The sequence below is a fragment of the Lepisosteus oculatus genome, chromosome 10 (genome assembly GCF_040954835.1).
Source record: "Lepisosteus oculatus isolate fLepOcu1 chromosome 10, fLepOcu1.hap2, whole genome shotgun sequence".
NCBI classification, from domain to species: domain Eukaryota; kingdom Metazoa; phylum Chordata; class Actinopteri; order Semionotiformes; family Lepisosteidae; genus Lepisosteus; species Lepisosteus oculatus.
The window spans coordinates 38,152,045-38,176,650 of record NC_090705.1 but is presented as its reverse complement, the minus strand read 5'-3'; the positions used below and the strand labels follow the sequence as shown (position 1 = coordinate 38,176,650).

The 24,606-nt window shown below is 37.8% G+C and overlaps 1 protein-coding gene across 5 annotated transcripts in view; it reads right to left on the bottom strand.

Moving 5' to 3' along the window:
• Positions 1 to 8,738: 8,738 nt before the first annotated feature.
• med30 (mediator complex subunit 30) overlaps positions 8,739 to 24,606 on the bottom strand; it is a 30,790-nt gene continuing 14,922 nt past the window's right edge. For all 5 annotated transcript variants that reach the window (XM_015356799.2, XM_015356802.2, XM_006635566.3 and 2 more), the window contains exon 5: positions 8,739 to 9,905. In XM_015356799.2, coding sequence (XP_015212285.1) covers positions 9,810 to 9,905 — 96 coding nt within the window. In that variant the 3' untranslated portion in view covers positions 8,739 to 9,809. The remainder of the gene's footprint in view (positions 9,906 to 24,606) is intronic.

The window sequence follows — 24,606 nt, the reverse complement described above, 5'->3', positions numbered from 1 at the left end:
GGCGGGACAACATCAAGACCATGAGTAGAATGTGGACTTTTAAACCCTCATTCATGGTAATAATAATTATTATTAATAATAATAATTGCTAATACTTATAAAGCACTTTTCTAGACACTCTGCCCAAAGTGCTTTATGATAATGGAGAAGATGCAGTGCTTACTGACAACAGAGATGATTGTTGTAACGTTTATGGAAGTGGAATTTGTGACCTGGGGGGTTGACGTCAAGCTGGGTTTAATGTTCCAGTGTCTCATTTCATTAAAGTAATTATTTTAGTGAATATTGTGAATAGATAACATGAAGTTAATTGAGCTGAATTCTCTTGTGCCTATTGGGTGAGTAGCAAAGCACTGGTGTTGATTGTGTTAGTGAAACCAAGTTAAAAAGTGACCGAGAGAGAAAATGACCAGGCCGCCCCTGAGAAAGGACTAATGTGTTGGATCTAGGATCCCAAAGAGGGTCTGTATGATAAGGGCCCACCATGTCAGATTCCTGAGGCGTGCCAGCATCATTGCCCAGTGGTTGTAACATTGTAGGCAAGTGATAATTGATTATGAGCTGCCACTGATTGTTTTCCGGAACCACCTTCTGGAATATGGACTTGTTTGGAGCCACAGTGCTTCAGAACATGTATACATTTGCAGGTCACAGTTTGCAGCTGTGCCAGGATGACAGCACCAAATAATGGTGGATGCAAGTTAATTAATATCGCTGCCCTTTACAAAAATGCTGATGGGGAAAACTAATTGAGTGACTCTACATGAGTGTTTCTTACTTCAAGTCCCGAAGGGACACTTTCCGGCCTGTCCTATAAATCAACAATAGAAAATATATGGGTGAGTGAATAAAGAGAATCTTCTAAATAAAGCAATTTCAGTAATTTAGAGCTCAGACATTGAGGTGATTTACCCTTCTGGGCCTTGAAATGGAGAATACATAAGAAACTTTTGCTTGGTTAATGACCAAATGAAAGGCATTTCATCATCTGAATTGCCATTGCATATGCTGTACATCTGTACTGTAATGTATAGTCTTTACATTTGCAAAATGTTAATTGTGTGCAGGTATTTTTATGCAAATGTGAAACAATTTGAAACCTGCTTGTGCAGGAGCCATCTGTTTCAGTATGCAGTAATAGGAAATATTACAGAAATCTAAAAGCTTTAATAATTAAACCTTACATTCTTGTTAAAAAAAGGGGTTACAGTAGTAGGTCAGCTGTTGTCTGCAAGGGCTGCTCTCCTGTCATTTGTTTCTTAGTTATGTTACTGAACACGTAAAAGCTTTTCACCTGCTTAGAGCTGAAAGCAATAAAACCACTGCACAAATTAAGTGTATTAATTAAGGTTTCAGTTAAGAAATAAAGTGCTCAGCTTGGTACTTCAAAAACTGTACCTGTAAACTGGAGCAAAGTACCGCTGGTTTACAAACTGCAACCAATAAATGAGATGAAGTAAAAATGCTACTGAAGTTTAGAAGTCATGGCATTGCATGGTAGTTGTACTGTTTGGGCATGTTGTGTAACAGAATAGAATGATGTGCTGTTAAGTGTGATGAATAAAATGTATCTCTTCACACTTTATTTTTTCCAAAACAGACATGCGTGTCCTACACTTTTAAGAATACATGGTACAGTCAATACCTTGTACTCTAGGTATTAATGTCCAGGTACAAACAGTGCCAAGGTCCAAGTACTGCAGTATCCCTTATGCATAGTATTAGAGTTTCACATACTGTACCATTGTACTGATTCCAAAGAACTTATTCCAAAAACGAGTGTATAGCTGTGCTACAGTAATAATAAGTACACATGCCACAACATAGTACTTGTACATTTTCCAAGATCCAGCACTACAGGTACCCTGGGGGTTATCAAGGTACATTTCTGTAGTGGTGTTAGCATATAAAAGTATCTGTACAGTTAGAGGTGAGGTAAATACTCACCACTCGCCTCTGTCGAAGGGGAAATGTCCTCAACAGGCAACAATTGAATTCTTGACATATACAATACAGTATATGCCCTATTTGAGAAGTATTAACTTGGAATCAGCCTTGATTTTTGTCTGACGAATATATTGACTGTCCTTTGCAACACTACAGAAAACACAAAAACGGCTCACTGAATATATTCTTCAAAGTGCTTGACTTATTACAAGAAAACCTAACAAGACACTGGAGTTTTCAACAAAGGCATTTTCATCTGTGGTTGCAGAGAGTTTATTTGACTGCAGCATGACTCATTAGCCTGTCTGGAAGATGAAATTTGGAAGGGATTATAAGCTTTAACTCGACCTTGAAAGACCTTTCCTGACTACAGAAGTGAAAGAACATATTTGAATGCAACTTGTTTTTCTTCACCGAGGCAAGTGTTACTGTTCATTTGGTATAACCTTCACCTGATGCACAAAAAAAGCAAAACAACAGGGGCCAAAAAGATGTTCTGCCAAGCACTTGAAACTAACTCAAGGAAAATAAAGGGCTCATCGCAAAAACAAATACTCTGCAGATATAATGACATTGGCTATTAATGTGAAATATGTTTATTAATAGTGACTTTTGTGCTGCTATCATGCACAATATTTCTATTATAGATTAACAACAAATTCTGTTTGTATAATTGCTGTATAATGTACCAGGGACTTGATTTTTGTGATGTGAAAACTTCTGTAGACGACACTGATAACATTTTTCACCACGTATACTTTACCTGATGTAATGAAATAGATTTCATAGGCAGCTGGAGTTAAAAGTAAATATAGTACAACACAGGTAGAGAAGGAGGAGTTCAACAGATTATCATGAAAATGAATCAAAAAGCAAAGATAAAGATAATATTGTATTGCTTTCCTCAGGAAAACATAGCTTTTGGAGCATGTTACTTGAAATGCTACATCTATTGCAAGAAGGTATCATACCAGCAACCACTGTTTACTGCACATATTTTTCCATACCTTTCCTTGAATATCTGATATCCAGAGTTTCCTGCTGACAAGTGTGTACAGTACGTCATGCAGACAGATCTCCTCTAAAGGACAACTTAATTGCTCTTTGCAGTCATCTGCATTTTTTGCTTTGTCATTTTGATTTAGCCTAGGGCGTTCTACTGATGGGGTCTTTTAGCCTACTAAATGTTCAATGCCATCCTTATGCTACGATTTCATCTGTGATTTTTCTTGGCACGCTAATAATCTAATGAGAGACAGTACAATCATCCATATCTTCAGCTCTCTCTTCCTCTGGAAGATTGTTCAGACTGCTTATGTTAATTCGTATTATTATCTTTGTCTAAATGTATTGATCACAATTCTCTTATCTTCCATGTTATTGCTTAAATTACTTCATATAGTCCTTAAGGCTGTGCACTGCCTGTACCCTGTTACAAATGATTAAAATGGTCATGATATTTTCAGTAAATACATTATTAGTACAGTATTAGTCAGGTTTTGGTTACATAGAGTTTGCAAAGCTTCTGATTTATTTCATTTTTATATTGTACTCATTCACCTATAAATGTTTGGAGATCCAATTATTGTTTTCAAAGTAATTGTTCCGAAAGTTTTTCTTACTTTCTAGCTGTAAGTCTGGTAATATTTGATTTGTGCTGGTGTATTGTATCTTAAATGACAGAATGGTTATGGCTTAAATGTTAGTGCTGAGATGAGAGACTTCAAATGGAAGCCTGATGTTGTTGCAAATGGTTTTGGTGGACCTGTAGGTGACACTATTCCCTCTGCCCAAAAATGTCCAAATTAATGAATGCCCTAACATGGAGACTGGTGACACCATAGTGTGCCTGGTGCCCTCTTTCTGATGAGTCGATGAGCCAAAGTCCTGATGTCACAAGTGTTAAGCACCCCCATATTGTAGTTGACTTTCACTTAATCTCTTATTCATGGGAAAAAAATTAAGGACATGCAAGATTTAAAATGGTATGATGCTGGAGCTTCACGTGTCTTCTGTTAACAGCCATTTTTACTCAAATTTATTACCTCCTCTTTTTTGATATGTCTAAAACAGTAGATATGTATGTTTTAGTGATTTTGTTTGGATTGCCAGTTAAGGTCTGAAAAACTGTCAAAAAGTAATTGTCGTGTAAAATCGCTTTATTGATTAATCACATCATAAGTTAGTCTAAAAAGCAACCCCCCTCCCTCTTTCAGAATCTCATGTGGCACAATGAGGTGGATAGAGCTCTTAGCCTTTGAAACGCCCTTTCAGAAAGTGATACATTTATTGCCTGATCCTCTCTCGTTAATTTCTGGCACAAAGTGTTTTAAAAACACATTCTTTGCAGAATGCATGTTGCATTAAATTTTAGTTATTAAATGCATAATAGCACTTGAGAGTACTATTGAGTGCTTTGCAGTTTTGTGCTTGCTTAATTGTCCTGGCCCTCACACTGCAGTTGTTTTTTAGTCCGTCCAAGTTTAGTACCTCCCTGATGCTTTGCTTTAAGATTAGGCTTTATCCCAACTTGGGAAAACACAACTTCAACATTTTCGATATGATGGATCCTCATTTCCCAGCTCATTTTCTTCCTGGGGATTTTTATGCATCCTCATCTACAGTTAATAGAACTCCTGAGGTTGTCATTCTTTATTTATTGCCTTCTCTTCAGGGGATCTCAGACTCCTACACACTTGCTGCTTTCTGGTCTCGCAGATTTATAGTTTGGCAGTTTTGGGGGAGCGCAGTGTGATGCTTCAGGAAATTCATTTCACGTACATACTGCGTCGCTCCAGACACTGAGAGGCAAGGGGCAGAAGCAGCTGGAGTTCACCACAGTCATGATGAGACACATGCTGCTGTGTCTTGCATGGTGGCTTTTGAAACCAGTGGGGAGGGCTGACATCAACCAGTGATGAAATTACAGTCCTCCTACTCTGGACATCCTTCAATAGATGGAGAAAACTATGCTTAAGGTAACAGTACTGGTAGCCAGCATAATTCACACTATTGGCCTTGAAATTATTTATTTAATGAATTAAATTAATGAGTATGTCAAATGGTTCACAAGAGCTCTAAAGGAGAAGTTGACCTGGCTTTTCCTCAGTTTGCTGTGCTTTGCAAGAAGCATTAACTGTTGGTGCACATGCCATGTGATGGATTGTTGAAGGTAGTAGCAGACATGGCTAATATGCCCATTCAGACAGACTGAAAGGGTTTCCATGCAGTGGTTGCTTAGAACTTGAGCATATGTGTGAAAGCTTAAGGCTGCATGTTGACTGTGTGGTTCAATATCAACATGGATATTTGTAAACATCTGGTGGAATCAGTACTGTGATATACAGGAACTGTAATCATTGCAGGAGGTGGACCAACCTGCCATAAAGAGTGTTCTCTAATACTTTGGCAAATGCTGTATATACAGTATTCATTGTATTGAACATATTAAAAAATATGGTTTGATTTGGTTTTATGAAAAGTCACTGCATACTCATTTCTCCTTTTTGAATGTGTTTTGCATGTGTTTTTTATTTGAATTTGTATTGTGGGGGATTAAAAACATTATTTTAAACATTAATTTTAGTAAGTGTTGCCATACAAAATACTGGTATTTAAAGTGTCATAGATAAGAAGCAATCTGTATCAGCCTTATAGACTGTATTTATGAAGAAAAATATATTTAAAAAGTGAAATCTATTAATATATGTTCATACGGTGCCTGTAAATGGTTATATGAAGTAAAATAAGTCATTGTAGTGAGGTATATGTATTCTATATACATGACAACAGAGCATGATAATTTTTCAATAAGTCTCTTTATCTCATGCTGTTCCTGCTGTGTTATCTTACGTGCCAGTGAATGTTGGGTGAATAACATTTTTCAACTTTTCTGCAGGTAAACAGCTATAAAAGAGTTTACATTTATTGACCCTTTTAAGTGGCTGAAAACCAGGACACCCTGGTGTACTGTTATCGAGATGCGAGGATAGTACTGATGTACTTGTACATACAGTACTACAGTGCCATGAACAAAAGTCTCACACCAAAGCTCTTATCCAGTTTATAGATGATGTTGTAATTTAGGTTTATCTGGACGTTGGTCATTATATTATTCTCATTTTGTAGGGTATTCATTCACTCTTAAGTAGAATTTTAAAGCGCTGAATCACCTAGCTTTTGTTGGCATGGTCTGGATTCAGTTTTAATCTACATAACATTGCACCAGGCTGATAAAGGTCTCATTAAAAGTCCCTGCATATATTTCCATTCTATATAAAATTAAATTTAGATTCTGACACAAACCAGTTTTCCAGTTGCTCTCCCTCCAGAGTCCACGTACATTTTGGGGCCTGTTTCTAGGAATTTTCATGTCCTTCCCTTATTTTCTGAGAAGAATAGTCACTGATATTACAGATGACATATTACAGTATTACTATGTAGCAGAAATCATAAACATACTCCTAACGTCTTTCCTTGTCTTCATATTTTGTATTGCTTTTGAAATATACTACAGGATGCATTTCTGAATGTTTGTTTTATACTCATACCTGAATCCTTGGTTAAGTCACTGAACTATTCACTTTGAATCAGTTTAGCTTACTCCTCCAATCTAAAACTGTAAATGGTTTACACATAGACCTCTAAAATCCAATGGACTGTTACCACCAAGAGCCACAGTCAGGAATGATGTTTGGAAATGTTTCCAAAAAACTTTTGGAAGAAGAGTTTTCTGATATCAGTGTGTTCTGATTCTGATATCCGTCCTTCGGATGAGACATAAAACCGAGGTCCTGACTCTTTGTGGTCATTAAAAATCCCAGGGTGTTTCTCGAAAAGAGTAGGGGTGTTTAACACCGGCATCCTGGCCAAATTTCCCCATCGGCCTTTATCAATCATGGCCTCCTAACAATCCCCCTCTGTGAATTGGCTTCATTACTCGGCTCTCCTCCCCACTGATAGCTGATGTGTGGTGAGCGCTCTGGCGCACTATGGCTGCCGTCGCATCATCCAGGTGGATGCTGCACATTGGTGGTGGTGGAGGGGAGTCCCCATTACCTGTAAAGCGCTTTGAGTGGAGTGTCCAGAAAAAGTGCTATATAAGTGTAAGCAATTATTATTATTATTATTATTATTATTATTATTATTATTATTATATACTGAAAGCAGATTATAGTGCACAGACATTTGAAACCCCTTGTGCTAGAGATGGTTTGTCTTTGGACTTTCAGGGTTTTAACACGTTGCTTCCTCCATGACAGGGATCTAACAAGTGGCATCACATTCATTTCCTGAAGGGATGAGGTGTCTGCTGGTTCTTGTCCAAACGTAAGCTCTTATTTAGCTCAACAGATCTAGCTTCTAGCTTGAGGAGATTGTTTTCAGAAGCTGATGACATAAATTAGTGCACAAGATCAAGGTAATGTGCACAACTGAAGCGTTAAGGGCTTCAAATTAACCATGTAATTACACTGTGATACAAATTATGCTAAATAAGACATAAATGAAACAAAAGGTGGAAAATTGCGCTAGACACCTGAGTTGTTCATCTTGTAAAGCAAATTTGAGCTATGAGGTTCTGGCACTTCAGAAAGGAGGTTTATAAGCATTCCTCCATATAGAATTGCTTTAAATTGTTCAGAACCTTTGGTTTCAGCCTAAGAAGTCTTGATGAGTTCAATGATCTCCTCTCATTTCTAACTTTTCTTATGTTATGTTCCCACTAGTGAACAGCCATCTTGGGTTAGAATCAATGTTTAATTGAATTGATTCCTTCATACCGAGCTGGACAGCTGAGAACATTTATCGATTTAAGAATAATCTTTGGATCATTTTTATGCTGCGACGTGCAATTTTTACCAATTTAGAGCTTCTTGTCTGGCCAACGTTTCCTGGTAGGTGTTGGGAGCTCCTCATTTCCCTCGTCTTAACCCCAAAACATAATACTTCGCAGTGGGCATGAGTGTTTTCTAAACATGAGTTTAATCTTTTTTTCTGCCAAACATAACACGGATGAGCATGTCTGAGAAGCAAAATTTTCATTTCGTCTGACCGTAAGACATTGTTTCTGTTGGCATTTACGTGTTTGGCAAAGTTGAGCCGCCTCTTTTTGCAGTTGACCGTCAGAAGAGGCTCTGTCTTGGCAAACCCACCAACGAATGCCATATTTTTTGGGGCTTCTTCGAACGGTAGTTTTCCATTTGTTTCGCTGTCACTGACAACAAGGAGATTCATTTATTCATTTATAAACGTACTCAAAAAACAATGACCACTTACCTGCAGTCTCTGAAGATCTCTGTTCGTAACCACGAGGGTGCAAGCTACTACTGACTTTTGTGGTGTGTTACATCCTTTTATACATCAGGGAAACAGGAAACCTTCACCGTCTTCCATATAAATCCAGAGGGTTTCATTGCACCTACAGTTGAATGTAGATTGTTTTGTTGAATTGTATTTAAAGGAATGCTTAGAGCTGTAAATATGTAAATGTGATCCTCTTGTTTTCTGGAATTTAATTATTCATGAAATATTAATGTGTTCTTTGCATCATTACAGAATAACATAAGAATGATTTAAGTGAGACACTATCTCATCTGTAACTCGTTCTGCTATATGATGTTACCCTTTCAACAGGGGTATGAATAAATCGATAGGGCACTGCATCTGATACTCTATGGATCTGTTTAATTAAGACTGTTACTGTATTCCAACTTCAGAGTGTATACTTACTGATGCAAAATACTTTAAGATGACTGCAGATGAAATGTATGAATAAAAAAAATTAAACTTGGTTCCTTAGTGCTGCAATCGATTTTATTCTTCATGTTGGTTTTAATGCAGAAAAAAAGCAGTAGGTGATTCCTCTATAGCCTTGGAAATGTTACAAAACAGCGACAGACTACAAGGCTTTTCAAATGTAACAAAAGTAAAAGGCCAAAGCTTTTCCATTTACCCTTTTAAAAATATTTTAACAGTTCAAGAAACAGCAATGACAATCTCAGTACCCTTCTAGGTTGGTCAAAACAATGGCTTTCCCTTTTCAGAAATGCACATTTTTTTCATACATTATACATAGGATATTACATAAGAGCGTTATTACTTTCACAAAAGTAAACAACGTGACCAAAATTGGTTTCTTTCCTTGTTTTCAATCTGCTGTGGGCCTCCTTTTCTAAAATGTTCTATTATCTTTAACCTCAGTGACATTATAAATATTTTTATGTAAATATTCTTATGTAACAGACATAAAAAAATAACAATGATCAAATCAATTATTCATTATATGCAGATATTTTAGTGTTCTGATGAGCAAGCAGCTACTGGCAGAGAGAACTCTGTGCTTTTCCTTGCCTCATGCTGTGACCTGCTTGAAAAAATTCAGAAATGGCCTGGGGACAAAGAACTGAAAGATCCCTTTTGCCTGATCAATCTTCATCTTTCTGAACAAATCCGAAGGCAGAAACAGAATGAGAATATATTAGAAGATGCACGAATGTTTTAAGTAGGAAAACTACATGCATTTATAATTTTGCACTATACATGAAGCCTAAAGCCACATAATACAACAAGAACTACAAAAAACTTTAAATTAAGACTTATTTTACAATCAGAAGGGCTTACAATATTTTGTGGACAATCATTATAATGCTCAGAATAATTAACAATTAAAAACATTCTGCTTTTAAATATGCAGCTGGATATCAGGCAAATTAAGCTGCGTTCTGAAATCATTGTAACCTCACAATGCCAACAAAAATAATTTAAAAGATAAACAACCTTTTCCTGCAACCCAGAAATGTGTTCATTCCTGCAATGTGCTGCTGAGCAGATGCTTTCTTCAGGACAGCACAGATGTTGGTAGATCAGTTCCTCACCGCCAGCATGGAGTTTATTTCCCAGATGAGGTTGCGGAGCTGATCCATTATTTGCTTCAGCTGTTGATTCTTCTGTTTAAGCTTCTGTAATAAAAAATAAAATATAGTGGATTTTTCCCCTCCTGTTTAAATGATATTACCATTCTATTTTCAGAGGTAGAACTTAAAAAAGGATTTTGTCAAAATGACATAAAAGAGCTCTGATCTCATCCTAGCCTCCGGCTCTGTCTCCCAGGGGCTCAGTGGGTGCCGTTTTAACACTTTGGGAAACACGGTCAGTTTCACACAAGAAGCAAATAAATCAGGTCTGCCTAACCAGGAAAGCAGTAGTAAGACATTATTCTGCAGATGTCCCAGATTAAGTGCTGTCATTAAATGAATGAATACACCCATAAACATCAAAGCTTTCCTGTTGGTTATATCGAAACGGACTTTCTTAATATGCTTCTTACAGGGAACTACTGACAATGTCAGTACATATTTCTGTGAATAAAAATATAACCACAGCAACATATGCTTGTAGAAGGTCTCAATGGGAAAGGCTCAGCACTTTACAAACAAGGAGTAGACCGATGCGTTTTAAAATCTCGATAGACGTACTGAAAAGACAAAAATCTCCAGCAAGTCCCAGTGTTATAAAACTGATGACTCAAGGTTACTTGTTACTACAGTAATCAAAACTATGGTGCAAATTTCTAAGTTATTTTGACATAAAGTTGCTTCATCTCTAAGAAAGAAGAGTCTTTGTATGAACATCTACAACTACAGAAATAAACTTTAGGGGCACACACAAAATGTATATGATTTTTATTGTTACCTTGACAAATTTAGGTGGAGCATAGCATTTATTACACTTATTAATGTGTCTCTTATTAATGAGACCAGATTTTTCAGGCCCTTGTCTCTTTGCTCAGGATTCTTGGACAAGAATGGAAGATAGTGGTACCTTGTGGATGACAGAGCAAAATGCACATCAGTGCATTAAAGGCTTCAGAGAACGAGTTTTTTTGTGGATGTTGGTTACATCTCAACAACATCTCTTCAGGAGTAATTTTCTCTCAGATACCCTTATTTTATGGCACAACAAGAGAAAAAAATCTGCCTTTTTAGCACTACAGCTAAAAGTAAACTAAATGCAGTTATTATGCAGAGTAATTATACTGGCTTCTGCCGACAACAACTGAATGAAACCAAAATCCTAACCACCTGTCTCGCAAATCACAAGCATAGTGCTTGACAGCAACTTCACACAGGCTAGACATAAGAAATGCTTGGCAAACAGAAACGTCAGAATAAAATAGTGTGTTTGGAATTTGCAGCTGGGAGGTGGGTTGAAGTTTTAATTTAAAGTGAGTATAGGAGCTGCTGCAGGGCAAACTACAGCACATCACTCTTTGGAGCAGCAAAATATCATGTAATGTGTACGTTGAAGTTTCTTTTCCTGAAAATGTTTTACACAGGACACCCTCTACAAAGATGTTTATCTTATTGGCTATCAGGTACAAATGGCCACTCAAGGAAAAAGAAAAGAAAAATAAAGACAAAACTTGATGCACTCAAACAAGCACGCCATACCCATAATAAAACTGTATGAGATAGAAGTACATAAAAAAGAAAAGCACAAAAATTACCTAGAGAAAAGCTCCATCATACATCAAAAGCTACAATGAGAAGATGGTCTTAGGTATGGTAAGAAGGCCTGATCAACAGTTCTTGGATTAAGATATGAAATAAAACCTTAAAATAACATAAACGGACTGTTCAATACCTTATACACAAGCAGGAGAACCTTTAAATTAATTGTAAATCACATTGAGCCAAGTGCAAATGTGCTGATGCAGAGTACATATCAGCAAGCCGCAGAATTCAGTATTTCTACAAATGCTTGTTGAATTCATTAGGAGACTAAGGCATTACAATCACCTCGATAAAAAGGTTTATATCAATATTTCAGCATCAGACAGGCAGAACAAGGTTTTTGACTGAGCAGTGTTACACGTGTAGAAGAAAAAGACCCTTTGGAAGTTCCTGTAGCCGTTAACAAACGATAACACAGAATCAAAAGTAACACCAATGTTTCTGCCTTAATCAAAGGCATGTTTTCTAGCGGTAATAATGTAATCCAACAACGGCTGAAGTACAAAGTGCAAAGACAAAGAGTGAACCAGGGAATTCAGCACAAAAGAGGTGGAGCGAACAGTGAAGTGAGCTAGCAGAGAGCAACGGCATCGGGATCTAACAACGGGCAACACGTTCGGAGAGTCAGGGCTGGAGCAGAGGCCCACTGCTGACCACGACAAAATCAGGAAATCAGGCAGGAGCAGCAGAGAAGACGAAGAGAGAGGAAAGGTCCCAGCTGAGCATATAAGCCACTGCAGATCTTGCAGCAACAACAAATAATGAGTAAGGAAAGTTGGGCTTGGAAACGAACCAGTAAAAAAACAAGCGAACAAAACAAAAAGATCCATCCATCCATTTTCTAACTGCTTGATTAAAATACAGGGTTGCAGGGCAGCCAGAGCCTATCTCTACTAGTAACGGGCAGAAGGCAGGATGCACTCAAGATGGGACACAGATAGCACTCTGGGAACTGAACCCAGTTCACTCAATTACTCAACCCTAATATTTTGATATTGTCTCAGTGTGGGGAAAAAAACTGAAGCCCTGAGTTCAGAATTTAGGATTTTAAGGAGAGATTTATCGCGTTTTTCATCATCGTCTGTGAAATCGTTCTGCAAATTGAAAAGAAGAGAAAAGTACTCGTTGGCATGTTGCAGTTACCATGTTATTAACAAGTGCCCTCCTTTTTTTCTGGCCTCTGCCAGACCGAACAGCATTTAAAGGGGGGGGGATATTTGGAAATCCGCTTGACGTCCAATGGTCCCACTGTGCCTCTAACCACATCTGGCTCGGCCATCACGGAAACAAAATGAGATCATGCAAGATGTGGTGTCGGAAACTCCAAGGCCTCTGCTTGGTCCTTTCAGGGACCTGCGAGCTAAGGACTCCTGAGCCATGAGACAGCCTTTCAAATCGATCTGAACTTCAAATCCTTCGGTCGGAGGCCAGGACGGGGCTCCTGCTGATTTCCAGCTGTCCTGCCAAGACTCAATCCAGTGATCTCCCTCATGCGTAGCTCACCAACATGAATAATGCATTGCACTTCCTTATGTACTTTGTGTATGGTAATCCCACACTACATCCTGACTTAAGTAAATTCCTGTGTAAACTACTGTCATTTATATTGTACCGCGTAACGCGTCTATCAGGGATATTGTCCTTGTACAAAGAACAGACTGCATTGGACTAACAGTTACTGTTTTAAGTTAGCTTAGAGAAAAAATCTCAAAGGAATGGATAATTATTATCTCCATCATTATAAATAATGTGTTCCTTATTTATCAATAAATCTACAATTTCTGCCAGATTTAAAGTACTTAATTCACAGAATGTGGATCACTGGAAATGTATAATTATGAATCATAGCTGTGGAATGGATAGTTATACAGAATTTATTTTTGGTGCGCTACTACTTATTGCTACAACTTACCCCTTACAAGATGTCAGATTAAACCCCCATTTTTCTCAAATATTTGCTGTGGGGTTGAAGACCATAAATATTTTTACACTTGTCTAAGTTTTACACTTTATGAAATTTTAACACTCGTTATCTATGAGTGTCAAGATAATATGCACAAATACTCCTGTCAGTTTCTCATTGGTATTCCCTTGAAAATTGCTCCCTTAAGCACTGTAAAAAAAAGAAATAAAAATCACTCAGTGATTTTAAACTGTCAGATTAAACTGAACCCTTTTTCAAATTCTTCCTTTCTGGCTATTTTTCAGATTGACTTTAATTTAACCCCATATGAAACCAAGTCTATTCAAACAAAATTATTCAAACAAAGCTGCCACAAGTTTTAAGAATCTTTACACGGCATGAACAAGCAAAAAAGTGCAGTTGCCTTTTCCTCCCATTTAAAATATTTTTTTTGCCCTTGCACAGCATCAAACCATATAAATGATTTAGCTCTGTTTGTTCTCTTTTGGCTTCTTCTGTTTGCCAAGTTTTACAGGAATTAATTTCTAGACATACCTGTGATGCCACAGATATTTGACCAGTGAAGCTTTTGTGTCTGAGGAAAGTCTAGGAATGAAAGGGGGCAGTGTTCAGGAGTGAGGTGAGCTAAGTGCTCAGTGATAGAAAACCATGGCATCCTATGGCATAATGCCATTATCTGTCATTTAAAAAAAAAACTGAGAACAAGACAACTGTTTGTGACAGAAACATGATCTTTTTTTTTTCTACTGGCATATCAGCTCTCACCTCACTTTCACGGTCTTACAGTACCTGGGCGATTTCCCTCCCTGCTGTTGTATTTTGCTCAACCAGTAAAATGATCCCATGGAATGCTCTTTTTCAAAAGATTTGGGACTGCCTTTCCAGCCTCTTTCCAGCCTTCTAAAGAAATCTCTTTTTTTATATAAAGCCAGTCTTTGAAATACTTATGAAAGAAATTTTGTATTCCCCATCCCTTGCCTGCTGAATTGACTGCATTATTTGTATAATTTTTAAACACTTGCATCTTATTATAATTTATGATCGTCTGGAAGACACAAATTAACGCAATCTGCACCAGGAATGGGAGCATATTTCTGTTTTAAAACTCAGAGTTGGTTGTGAGCTAGAGGTTAGTGTTACACACACATTTTTGATATTCTGCATGGCGTTAATTTCATTTTAGGATGTCTCTCTTAGGTGTTCTCTTGAAGGAAAAGACCAGATGAGATCTTTTGATAAATTAACTACTAACTACTAGACTAGCTAGATGGGCTTAATAGCTCATTTGTATCCTTTACGTACTCAACACAACAAACAGAAGTATGCATAAAATCCTAAACTAGATCTGTGCTCATACCCATATTAATTTACTAGCATCTTACATGAGATGTTTTTTTTGCTCTTTTCTATCCATGGGGTTGCAGTTTTTAGGCTGTATGCAGAATGTACCAAGGGTACAACTGCCCTAAGCAAACACTAGAGGGCAATAAGGGCTTCCCAAGACGAGCACCTGCCTATGGAATGTTAAGAGCCTGCATTCTCAGGAGGGATTCAGCCTGTTGGCTAAATTGGAAGTAATGATGTACAGCTTAAGGAAGGGATGGGGCTACTCTTTATAAGAAGCAGTTCAAAGACATGTTGTCAGACCTATCTTAGAGTCTCAATACACAACAGTGGTAGAGTGTGTGGTGTGTAGCTAAAGTTTGTAAAGTTGTTTTTGTAGAACTACAAGACTGCTCCAGGGTGAGAATGTCAAGCCCTAAGCACAGCAAAGGTGTTGCTGTGCTTGCGAACTGATAAGAGCTGAAGCCTGTGTATTGTGTTTGGAAGAATATAACAAAAAAAAAAAAACAGATCTTCTGTCTGATACAGTGAGGTTACTGGAATCAAAGACTGGTCCCTTTTACAAGCTGAAATTTAGCTGTTGGGGCTTACTCTGGCTGTATTACCTGGCTTCCAGAAAACTCCATATCAGAAACCTTGCTTGGAAATCCTGTGTCTTTAAAAGATTAAAACAAAAACAGCAAGATTTACTAGAGTTAATTAAGAATTCATAATACATAAATTTGGGATTTAATACAATCTCAGGACAGATGATTAATTACCTTTTAGCTGTGAATCGTGTATGATCAGAAAATCAATAGGAAAGAACTGCTTGAATTTTTTTGCTTGTGTAATCACTATTTTTTTGCGGGGGAGTGATTGAGGAAGATGGGTGAAAACATCTGTACAGAGGCTAAATAATAAAACACCAGCTTTACTGTGCACAACAAAGATAGGCTATGTAATTGGCAAAAAAGACATCCTTAAAATTAATCTTTATTGCTCTAGAAGTACTTGCTTAAAGATATTTTCTAATTTGCCAACAGTGGTAGACAAAATGGATTTGATAAAAATTTTACAGACCAAAATACCTTTTAATTGGTTCTCCCATAAAACCATTATAGTGACTCTCATCCCACAAAAATTAATCTAAAATCCATTTAGAAAGAAAGAGGGCAAGCATATTAAGAACACTGTATGGTAATGTCAGCCAGCTAGCTAGTCCAGTTAATTTTCCAGTTAACTGCTGTTTTGCTCATTTAAGCACAAAGAAAAGACCAGAAATTTGAAAAAGATAAAAAAGGCTTCTGGTTAAAAAAGCTAGCACTGATTATCTTCTTGTATGATCTAACATCATTAGTCATAGTTTGGACCAACAGTTTTTAAGACTGTTGTAGTGACAACACTGCTGTTGGTAAAACCCCAGTGCTCACAAGAAGGACTTTTTTCAGTGGTTGGGTAACATTGGTATTTCAATTTTATTTTTATGTTTAAATTATTAGAAGGGTTGGTGGCTCACACCTAAATTGGTGGCTGAGTTTAGAACCTCTCACAGATCTCAATTTAAAATGTACTGTAGGTTACATCTCAGTTTAGAGTAGTCTTCACAGATGCACCCCGTAGTGCATGCCTCAGAGAAACGTGCCTCATCATACCAATATGGCTGCCCTTGCTGGCCAAGAACTGAAGATGGAGAAGTAGATATGAGGGTATGAAGGATTTCTAACAACTCCAATGCACGGAAGGACAGATGTCACATCTTTATCTTTAAATTCATTTCTGTACTGATGGACTCCTCGGCCGTCAGGTGGCCAAAGAATCAGATGGCCCACCTTGGTATAAAAGATGTTCTGCTCACAGCACTAAAAATGTTTTGCCTTGGTAAAGAAATTCAAATGTAACAAAAGATAAACGAGCCATGCCAGTATTCTGAAGGGATGGAGTGCCATTATGGTGTACGTGGTGTACTTCACTGTAATTTCTGGAGTGCTGTTGTTAGATTATGTGTTATAAGGCTGTTGGTGAAGGACTGCCCTTAAGAGCATTCATTTTTGGCACTGCGGGTATGTGCTTTAAATATTGTTTTGATTTCATGAAACCTAAAGCTTAATGCTTTCTGGCACTGAGTGTCATGTCAGAGTTGCAGGCTGAACATGTCTCAACTAGTCGGTATAGTTCTGCGTTTATTGATGTTTCTAGATTACATTTGTTCTTGGTATTTAAACATTTGGGTGTTCTGTACTCATTTGATTAGGTTCCAAGAATCACTTGCGCTAAACATATGTCTTTTAACACTTACTTCAGACTAAAGCATTCTTAAATAAACTACTTGAAGGTTTAAAAGATGTTTTAGGAATTAACCAAAGTAGTAAAACCAACCCAAATTATCTATGGAAGTTTACCACCAAATATTTTATTTGGGGTTGTTGTACTGCTTTTACTTGTAATCTGAACTGAAAAGGCAAAGAGCAGGTTCCTCAGCTGTAAAGTAAAAGTCTTCAGTTGAAAGCGAAACAAATATGTATACTTTGTAGAGAGCTAGTCTAGCCATCCTGAAAATAAAAAGCTCATTTAAAAACCTTACCAGCATTCCAGCAGTTCCGAACATGCTGAAAACCTAAGTGAGTTACCTGCATTATCACTAAAAGGAGTATATACCTTCTGTTGACATCACAAAGAAGAATAGCAAGGTGAACCATCTAAACCTGAGGAGGCTTATAAAGGTCTCCAAGGCCCTTTATTCACATCTCTTAAACTCACAGAGACTTCCAGAATCAAGGCTTAGTTCAAAACCACCGACATGGCCTCACATACCTCCTAAAACAGGCCGGTCTCCTAGAAATTGTATGCTCAATCTATGCAGAGGTGGAAATATCTATGGATTAGATGGCACTCCACCTGTGCTAGCAGCTAGTGGTGTAGGAATAATTTGGCCCTTAAATACAGCGCCAGTCTGCAGGTGCTTGGGAAGACACAGCAGTCACTGTTTCAACAGCGCTTAGAGAGTCACGGCCAACCAACGTCAACTCAAACTCTGAATGTGACAAGTCCATTGTGCGCTACCACTGAATGGATTCCGGTTATAGTCAGTGTCCAGAACAAACACTTTTATTGGCTGAGACACTCTGGAATCTGGTCAAATTGAAGCCGATTTAACTCGATGGCCAATGACAGCTGGGTATTTTGTGGGGAGACAACCTGCAGCTGTAGTATCCAGAACACGAAGTTCCTGGCTGTACTGGAGGACGTGCTCGTGGCAGGCTTAAAGAAATGAGTGGAGGAGAGCTTGGGCGGGAAATGAAATATGATATGAAATACACAGGATATGAAATAGCAGAGAGATGTTCTCTAATCTCTTTGGGCCTAGGCTCTCTGTAAATAGTTAAGGTAATTAAAGTTCTGTTCTCTGCACACCAGAGAGTTTGTGTCTTCAAATAACTCCACATTGAAATATACTTTTCATTTTAAAACTTAATACGGTCCTTTGCATTCATTACTTTTGTGCAAAAGCTAAAGCTGAAATCGGGTGCTGACCAATAGTCAGAACTCATCTTCAGAACGTGTTTAATTTGCCCTGTTTTTCCAGATTTTTTGAGAGAGCTCTCATTTTTTTTCTACTTATTGTATTTTGCTTTAATCTTAGAACCAAATCTGATGATAAAACTCATCACAACATCCAGTAAGGAGGATGTGAAATTATTTTTTACGTTAACAAGTAAATCTGAAATGTTTTTGACACGTATTCCCAAAAAACACAAATCAGACTAAGGGTATGCTTGTTTCATCTCAGTGAATCAAAACATTCAGACATTTGCTCTAAATAAACAGAAGTATAATGGAATTCATAGCACTGAATTAATCATGTTCAGTTATTTTAACAACCTTTTCAAGGCTTTTCGTTTCTTTAATTTGATTTTCAGTTAATCAGGAGAAAATAAATTCAAATGCATTATCATGTTGAATGGAAATCTTCTGCAAAACAGTAATTGATGGATTGATGGAGAAACAGCCAAACAATAAGGAAGTTGTGAGAATGATGAAACAGAAGATTCTTTGTTTATTTGTGCATTATGAGTATAACTCCAGTTACTGCACTTAGTGATCTACACCAGGCTTCTTTATAATTCACATTCATGATTAACTCGGGGGGACAAAGCCGTAGATTTGATTCAAACATTACTACATTCCAGAGATACCCCTGCAACAGCCTGTGCATATTCAAGAGAAAACAGACTATTCCACTTCCTGTGAGGGTCCCCAATGTCCAAAGATCCCACTCAATGATCAAACGGTATGTTGTACAAAAGCAAGCACAAGATGTTTTACACGAAGATGTAAAAGATGTATCCGATTTTAAATCCTTCTAAAAAAGCAGTGAAATCTCTATATCAACCTTTGCTGTGCTTTTATTATTAAAAACCCCTCCTTTATTCACAATGGACTTGTCTGCCCACAAGCACTAATAATATGGGTTTCGTGCACTGTCAACTTAACTTGAGGAAGCAGTAAGTGTGAAGGTGATATTCATAGCCACTAACATGAGATAAGATGCCTGAGGTGACAGTTGTGCCTGCAATATGCTTCTCTTAGTAATATTCGGAGTTAATCTGCTACGTGCTACTCTTGGTAGCTCAAATTACTCTTTTCATTCCCTGAATTTGTCCAGAATTACAAATGCAAGTACCTATAAATGTGGAAAGGGATTAACCAGATGAGAAACATTTTTTTTTAAATCCTGCTAAAGTATGTCCCACATTCACTCGCATCAACATTCTGCAGACTACAACAATTTCATGCCTCTATCTCCTCAGACAGGAGGAGATATAATTTTTTTAAATATTTTATGAATAACAAATACATAGCACAGTCAACATGCTTCAGTTACCAATACTTTCATTAGGGTGCTAACATATTTTAAAACATAGTTCTTTAGTGTAGATGTTGGTGCCTCAGTGTACCAGATGTTAAACTGTCCTACTAGGTCTGGAGTAAACATCTTCTCAAGAGCAGTGGTCTTTGCTGTCTGTACAGCAGTTGCAAAATAAGAGTTGTTGTTTATGCATCAGAAGTCACAACTTTATCACGCAAGGTAATGAAAGAAGTCAGAGTTGTGAAACTCAAGCACAATCCCCAGCAACTAAAGGTCACCATCTACACCTTGCAAATGTAAAGTCTTTCTAAGCATGATTCTGCTCAAGTGTTATCCTTGTGAGGACAGTTCACTTTCAATATACAGTATATGAGAACATTGTCATATATCATGTTCAACCTTAAAAGGCACATTTAAGGTTGTAAACAGGGGATTATGCTCCTTTAGAAATGATGAGAAATGAATTTCATGTGAACGGTGATGGAATGAAAAATCAAAAGTTAGTTACTAGACAGAAAGTTCAAGTTGAACACCTAATAATCTTTGAAAGCCTATGCAAAATCTGTTACAATGACCATTTATGATGTCAACATGTAGCAGGGGACATGTATATCAAAATGACAGTATTGTTGCCCATAACTTCACTGTAGGGGTTTATAACCATGCAAGCAAGGAGAAGTGATGGCCATTAGACTAACAGCTATTCTATTTTTCATTGTCTAGTAATACAAACTATGCACTCCAGTCTTCAATATTTAATATAGCATACTCTCTCTTCCTGACCTATTGCTAATGCAATAAGGAGCTTGGATGCCAAAACGTAAAGGCAGTATGTGGCATACAGTACGAAGGATATGCAATATACTGGAAATAACAGAGTTGAAATATTATGAGACCATGAATAATATGTACATCTTTCTATTGACTCATCATTGAACAGCGTTTGATGTTCTGAGGAAGTATTAAAACATGCTAAAATATTACATGCATGTGTATTAAAATCAGTCAAAGTAATCAGTCCCTTTGAAAACGTCCACAGGTGGTGAGGGTGGGCACCAACATATCCTCTACTCTGACTCTAAACACTGGAGCCCCCCAAGGCTGTGTGCTTAGCCCTGTCCTCTACTCCTTATTTACCCATGATTGTGTCGCCAGGCATAACTCAAACTCCATCATTGAGTTTGCGGACAATACAACAGTCATCAGCCTGATCACAGATGGTGAGGAGTCTGCGTTACAGGGAGGAGGTTGAAACCCTGGCAGTATGGTGCCAGGAGAACAACCTCTCTCATAACATCAGTAAGACTAAGGAGATGATTGCGGATTATAGGAAACACCAGGGAGGAGATCACACACCTATTTACATCAATGAGACTTCAGTGGAGAGGGTCAGCAGTTTTAAGTTCCTTGGAGTTAACATCTCAGAGGATTTAACCTGGACCCACCACACCAACACCGTGGTCAAGACAGCAGGGCAGCGCCTGTTCTTTCTCCGTAGGCTAAAGAAGTTCGGCATGCCATCACATATCCAGGCCAACTTCTACAGGTGCACTATTGAGAGTATCCTGACAGGTTGCATCACTGCCTGGTATGGGAACTGCTCCGCCCGGGATCGCAAAGTATTGGAGAGAGTGGTGAAGTCAGTGCAGCTCATTACCGGCTGTGAGCTACTGTACCAGACATCCAAGATGTCTACTCAGCTAGATGTCTGAAGAAGGCCAGGTCCATTCTCAAGGACCCCAGTCATCCCAGTCACAAACTGTTTTCTCTTCTACCATCCGGTAAATGGTATTGAAGCATACAGTCAAAGACTTACAGACTATGGAACAGCTTCTACCTCCAGGCAATAAGACTGCTAAATAGCCAAGCTGCAGTTCCTTCAGCAAATCACCCGTAATGGCTACATGGACACACAGTTTTCATTGTATTCGGCATACTGCATACTCGCAAATTACCCATCTCAACCAAACAGCTTTGAAGGTCATGGGAGTGAAACAGCATCCCTCCCTGCAGACAATCTTTGAAAAATCCATAATCAAAGAGGCAGGAGCAATTATATCGGATACCTCCCACATCCTCAATTCTGAATACCAGCGTTTTCCTTCTGGCAAACGTTTTAGAGTTCCCAAATGTAAGTCAAAAAGATACAAACATTCCTTTGTTCCACTATCCATTAAAGCTGCCAATGCAAATGGCAAGGATAAACACGATTTTTGACCTTTATCATCCACTTGTATGCAATATGTTTTGGAATGTGCTATAAATGTTATATGTTGTTATGCATGTGCAATAGAGTGATGTGCAATGTTTGGTTTTTTTCTGCATTATATATAAATGTACAGAAGTCCACAAAAAAGTCCCTCAGGGGACAATAAATCTTATCTTATCTTACTGGTATGATCACATTTGGATCATTGTGTTTTTATTAATGTCTGGACATAATAAAAGTAGACATGCAACACTTTCAAAGAAGGGAGTCAAGAATCTTATGAAATTTCAAAAGCAAATCTTGGAAGAGCAGATGAAAAGTTTAAGGCATTTAGGCTAGAAAAGAAACAATTTTGCCTGTGACTGTGGTGATCAAAATTCTAAAGATAAACTGAACTCAACATATGACATTCAGGGAAGACTACAGGATGAATTTCTTTTCACAGATGACAGCAGGAGTATGCGAATTAAACTGTAATCCACACTGCTGTAATAAAACTACATACTGGAGTTCATTAAACACAACATGGCAAACCTAGCTTCTGCAATCAGAACTCTATAATCAAATATTCAACTTGACTGCAGTATGAAGACTGCACTGAGAAAAAAAAAAAGATCTCACAGGTCAAACTGTTCCTCAAACCTTCAAGGCAGCTTTTAGGAAAGCTTGAAAGGTCTTAAAATCTTTATAGCCAACTTTGGGGTAAAAAGGATTGCTTCACTGTAAAACCACTGGGCATGGAGTCTATTTCCAATTATCAGGCTGTGAAGTAGCCAGCGTGGAGGCTATTTTGAGCTATTTTCAGTCCAGGGGTGAAGGAATGGTGTAAAATTCAGTAAAAACTGAATCCTTAGCCACTACTGTGGATCTCCACAAAACATACTGAACAGAATCTTTCATCTCCTGTGATGTCTGTTTCTTTTTTCGTGGGCTGCAGTTTTCACTTAATTTAAAGAAAACTACAAGACGGAAGTGTCGTATTCTGCTTTAAAGCTTTAAAAGAATTGAAGTTCCTTCATGCGACAAAAAGAGCAAACAAAGATACAAAAGCAAAACGCCCTGGTTAATGCATTACACTTCTCACCAGAATAAAAAACCCTTCTCCCTCAAACAGCTTTCAGGCTCCAGGAATGACACTCCAACTTGCAAGTGCCTGGGATAAATTAACCAGGCAATAATTTTCTACATGCAGGCCAAGGTAATGAAAAATGTGCAGTTTTAAACGCTGCCTTGAAGCTTTGATGAACAGTTTGACCTGCAGTTTTTTTTTTCATATCCACTATCCCCCAAGGACAGCAATTAAATTAAATCTTTCAGCTACAAAGATAAACTATCTAATGGGCACTTGTGGAAAGATTATTAATCCACACATTCCTCTTGTTTATACATGCAAAGAGCCCGTGATTTCATCCCTGGCGAGACTTGTTAATATTTGACTACATTGTTTATTATCATAAGAGAATGCCTGAAAGTTATTGCGGCAGTTTAGATAACTGTAACCACAACACAGCGCAATTTATCAAGAACGCATTCTTGCTTGGAGAGCATATTTGAAATTATAAACCATTTTTTCCCCCACTCATTTAAATAAGGAGCAGTGGCTATAATTAACAGCATATTTAAAATGCAGAGGAAAAGAAGAGCAGAGGAGAATTAATAATACCCAAGCACCTCTCTTTCCTCCAAGGTTTCTTAATGGGCTGTGACAGGAATTTATTCATACTTAGTTATTCTGCCCAACAGACATTTCACACATTAGCAAGGCGGAGAGTTACAATTTGAACAAAGGGCAAACACTGAGACTAATGAAATTATGCAATAAGCACCCTGCCTCCCTTGCCAACTTCCCAACCAAATTAAGAAACTAATCACTGAATTTACAGAGGTTTTCTTATTAATGTATATCTATGCATGTGCGTTTTTCAAGGAACATGGAAGGGCAGCCAAGAAAGCAACACTTTCATTAAAAAACTAAGGGTGCGATACTTGAGAAAATTCATACCAAGCATCATCTTTTAATACCTAAAAGGTCGTGTCAATTAATTCAAACGCTTTGCCACCTGAGTTTTACTTACTACTTTATATACTGCTTTGGTCCTCTGAATATAATTTTCAAATTGTCAGAATTTATCTCACCCTCTCACAAAAATTCTTCTGTAGCTAATTAGCGGCAAAATCAGAAAATCAGCAAAAAAACACGTTTTAATAAGGTTATCCCTCAGTATATGATTAAGTCTGCAAAAGAACTGTGTTGAAGGTGCAAATCACTATTATACATTCTACAGGGAGAATACCAAATGTTGAAGTCCTATCTGAATCTAACAGGAAAAAAAAGAGTTAGGAAAACAGAACAAAAACAGCTCTTGGCATCCTGACACACTAAAACAGCTAATGCAAATCAAATGGCTGGAATGGGGGTACAGGATTATTTTTGCCAACCTTCATTATATTTAAAAAGATTATGTTTTCTTAAATGCGTTTTGTGTAAGGCATATTTAAAAATGAATTACACAAACAAAAAGCATTAGCTGTCATTAGCTTTGCAGTAGGTAAGGAGTAAAAATGTGTTCACCCAGCTGCTATCAAGAAAGCTGCTGGTTTCCTATTAGGAACATGTTAAACTGAAGCCTATCCCAGAAGCACAGTGTGCAAGAAGGATCTGAGAGCCCATGACTTCCCTTTTCTTGGATGGTACACCAGTGTACTGCAGGGTCACATGGAAAGGAATAGTTTACAATTGTCAGGCCCTCTACATCTAGAGGGCGCTCCTGCTCGGTCCTGTTCCTAGTTTCCCTGCGCTTTACTTTTTCTTCCGGTGTGT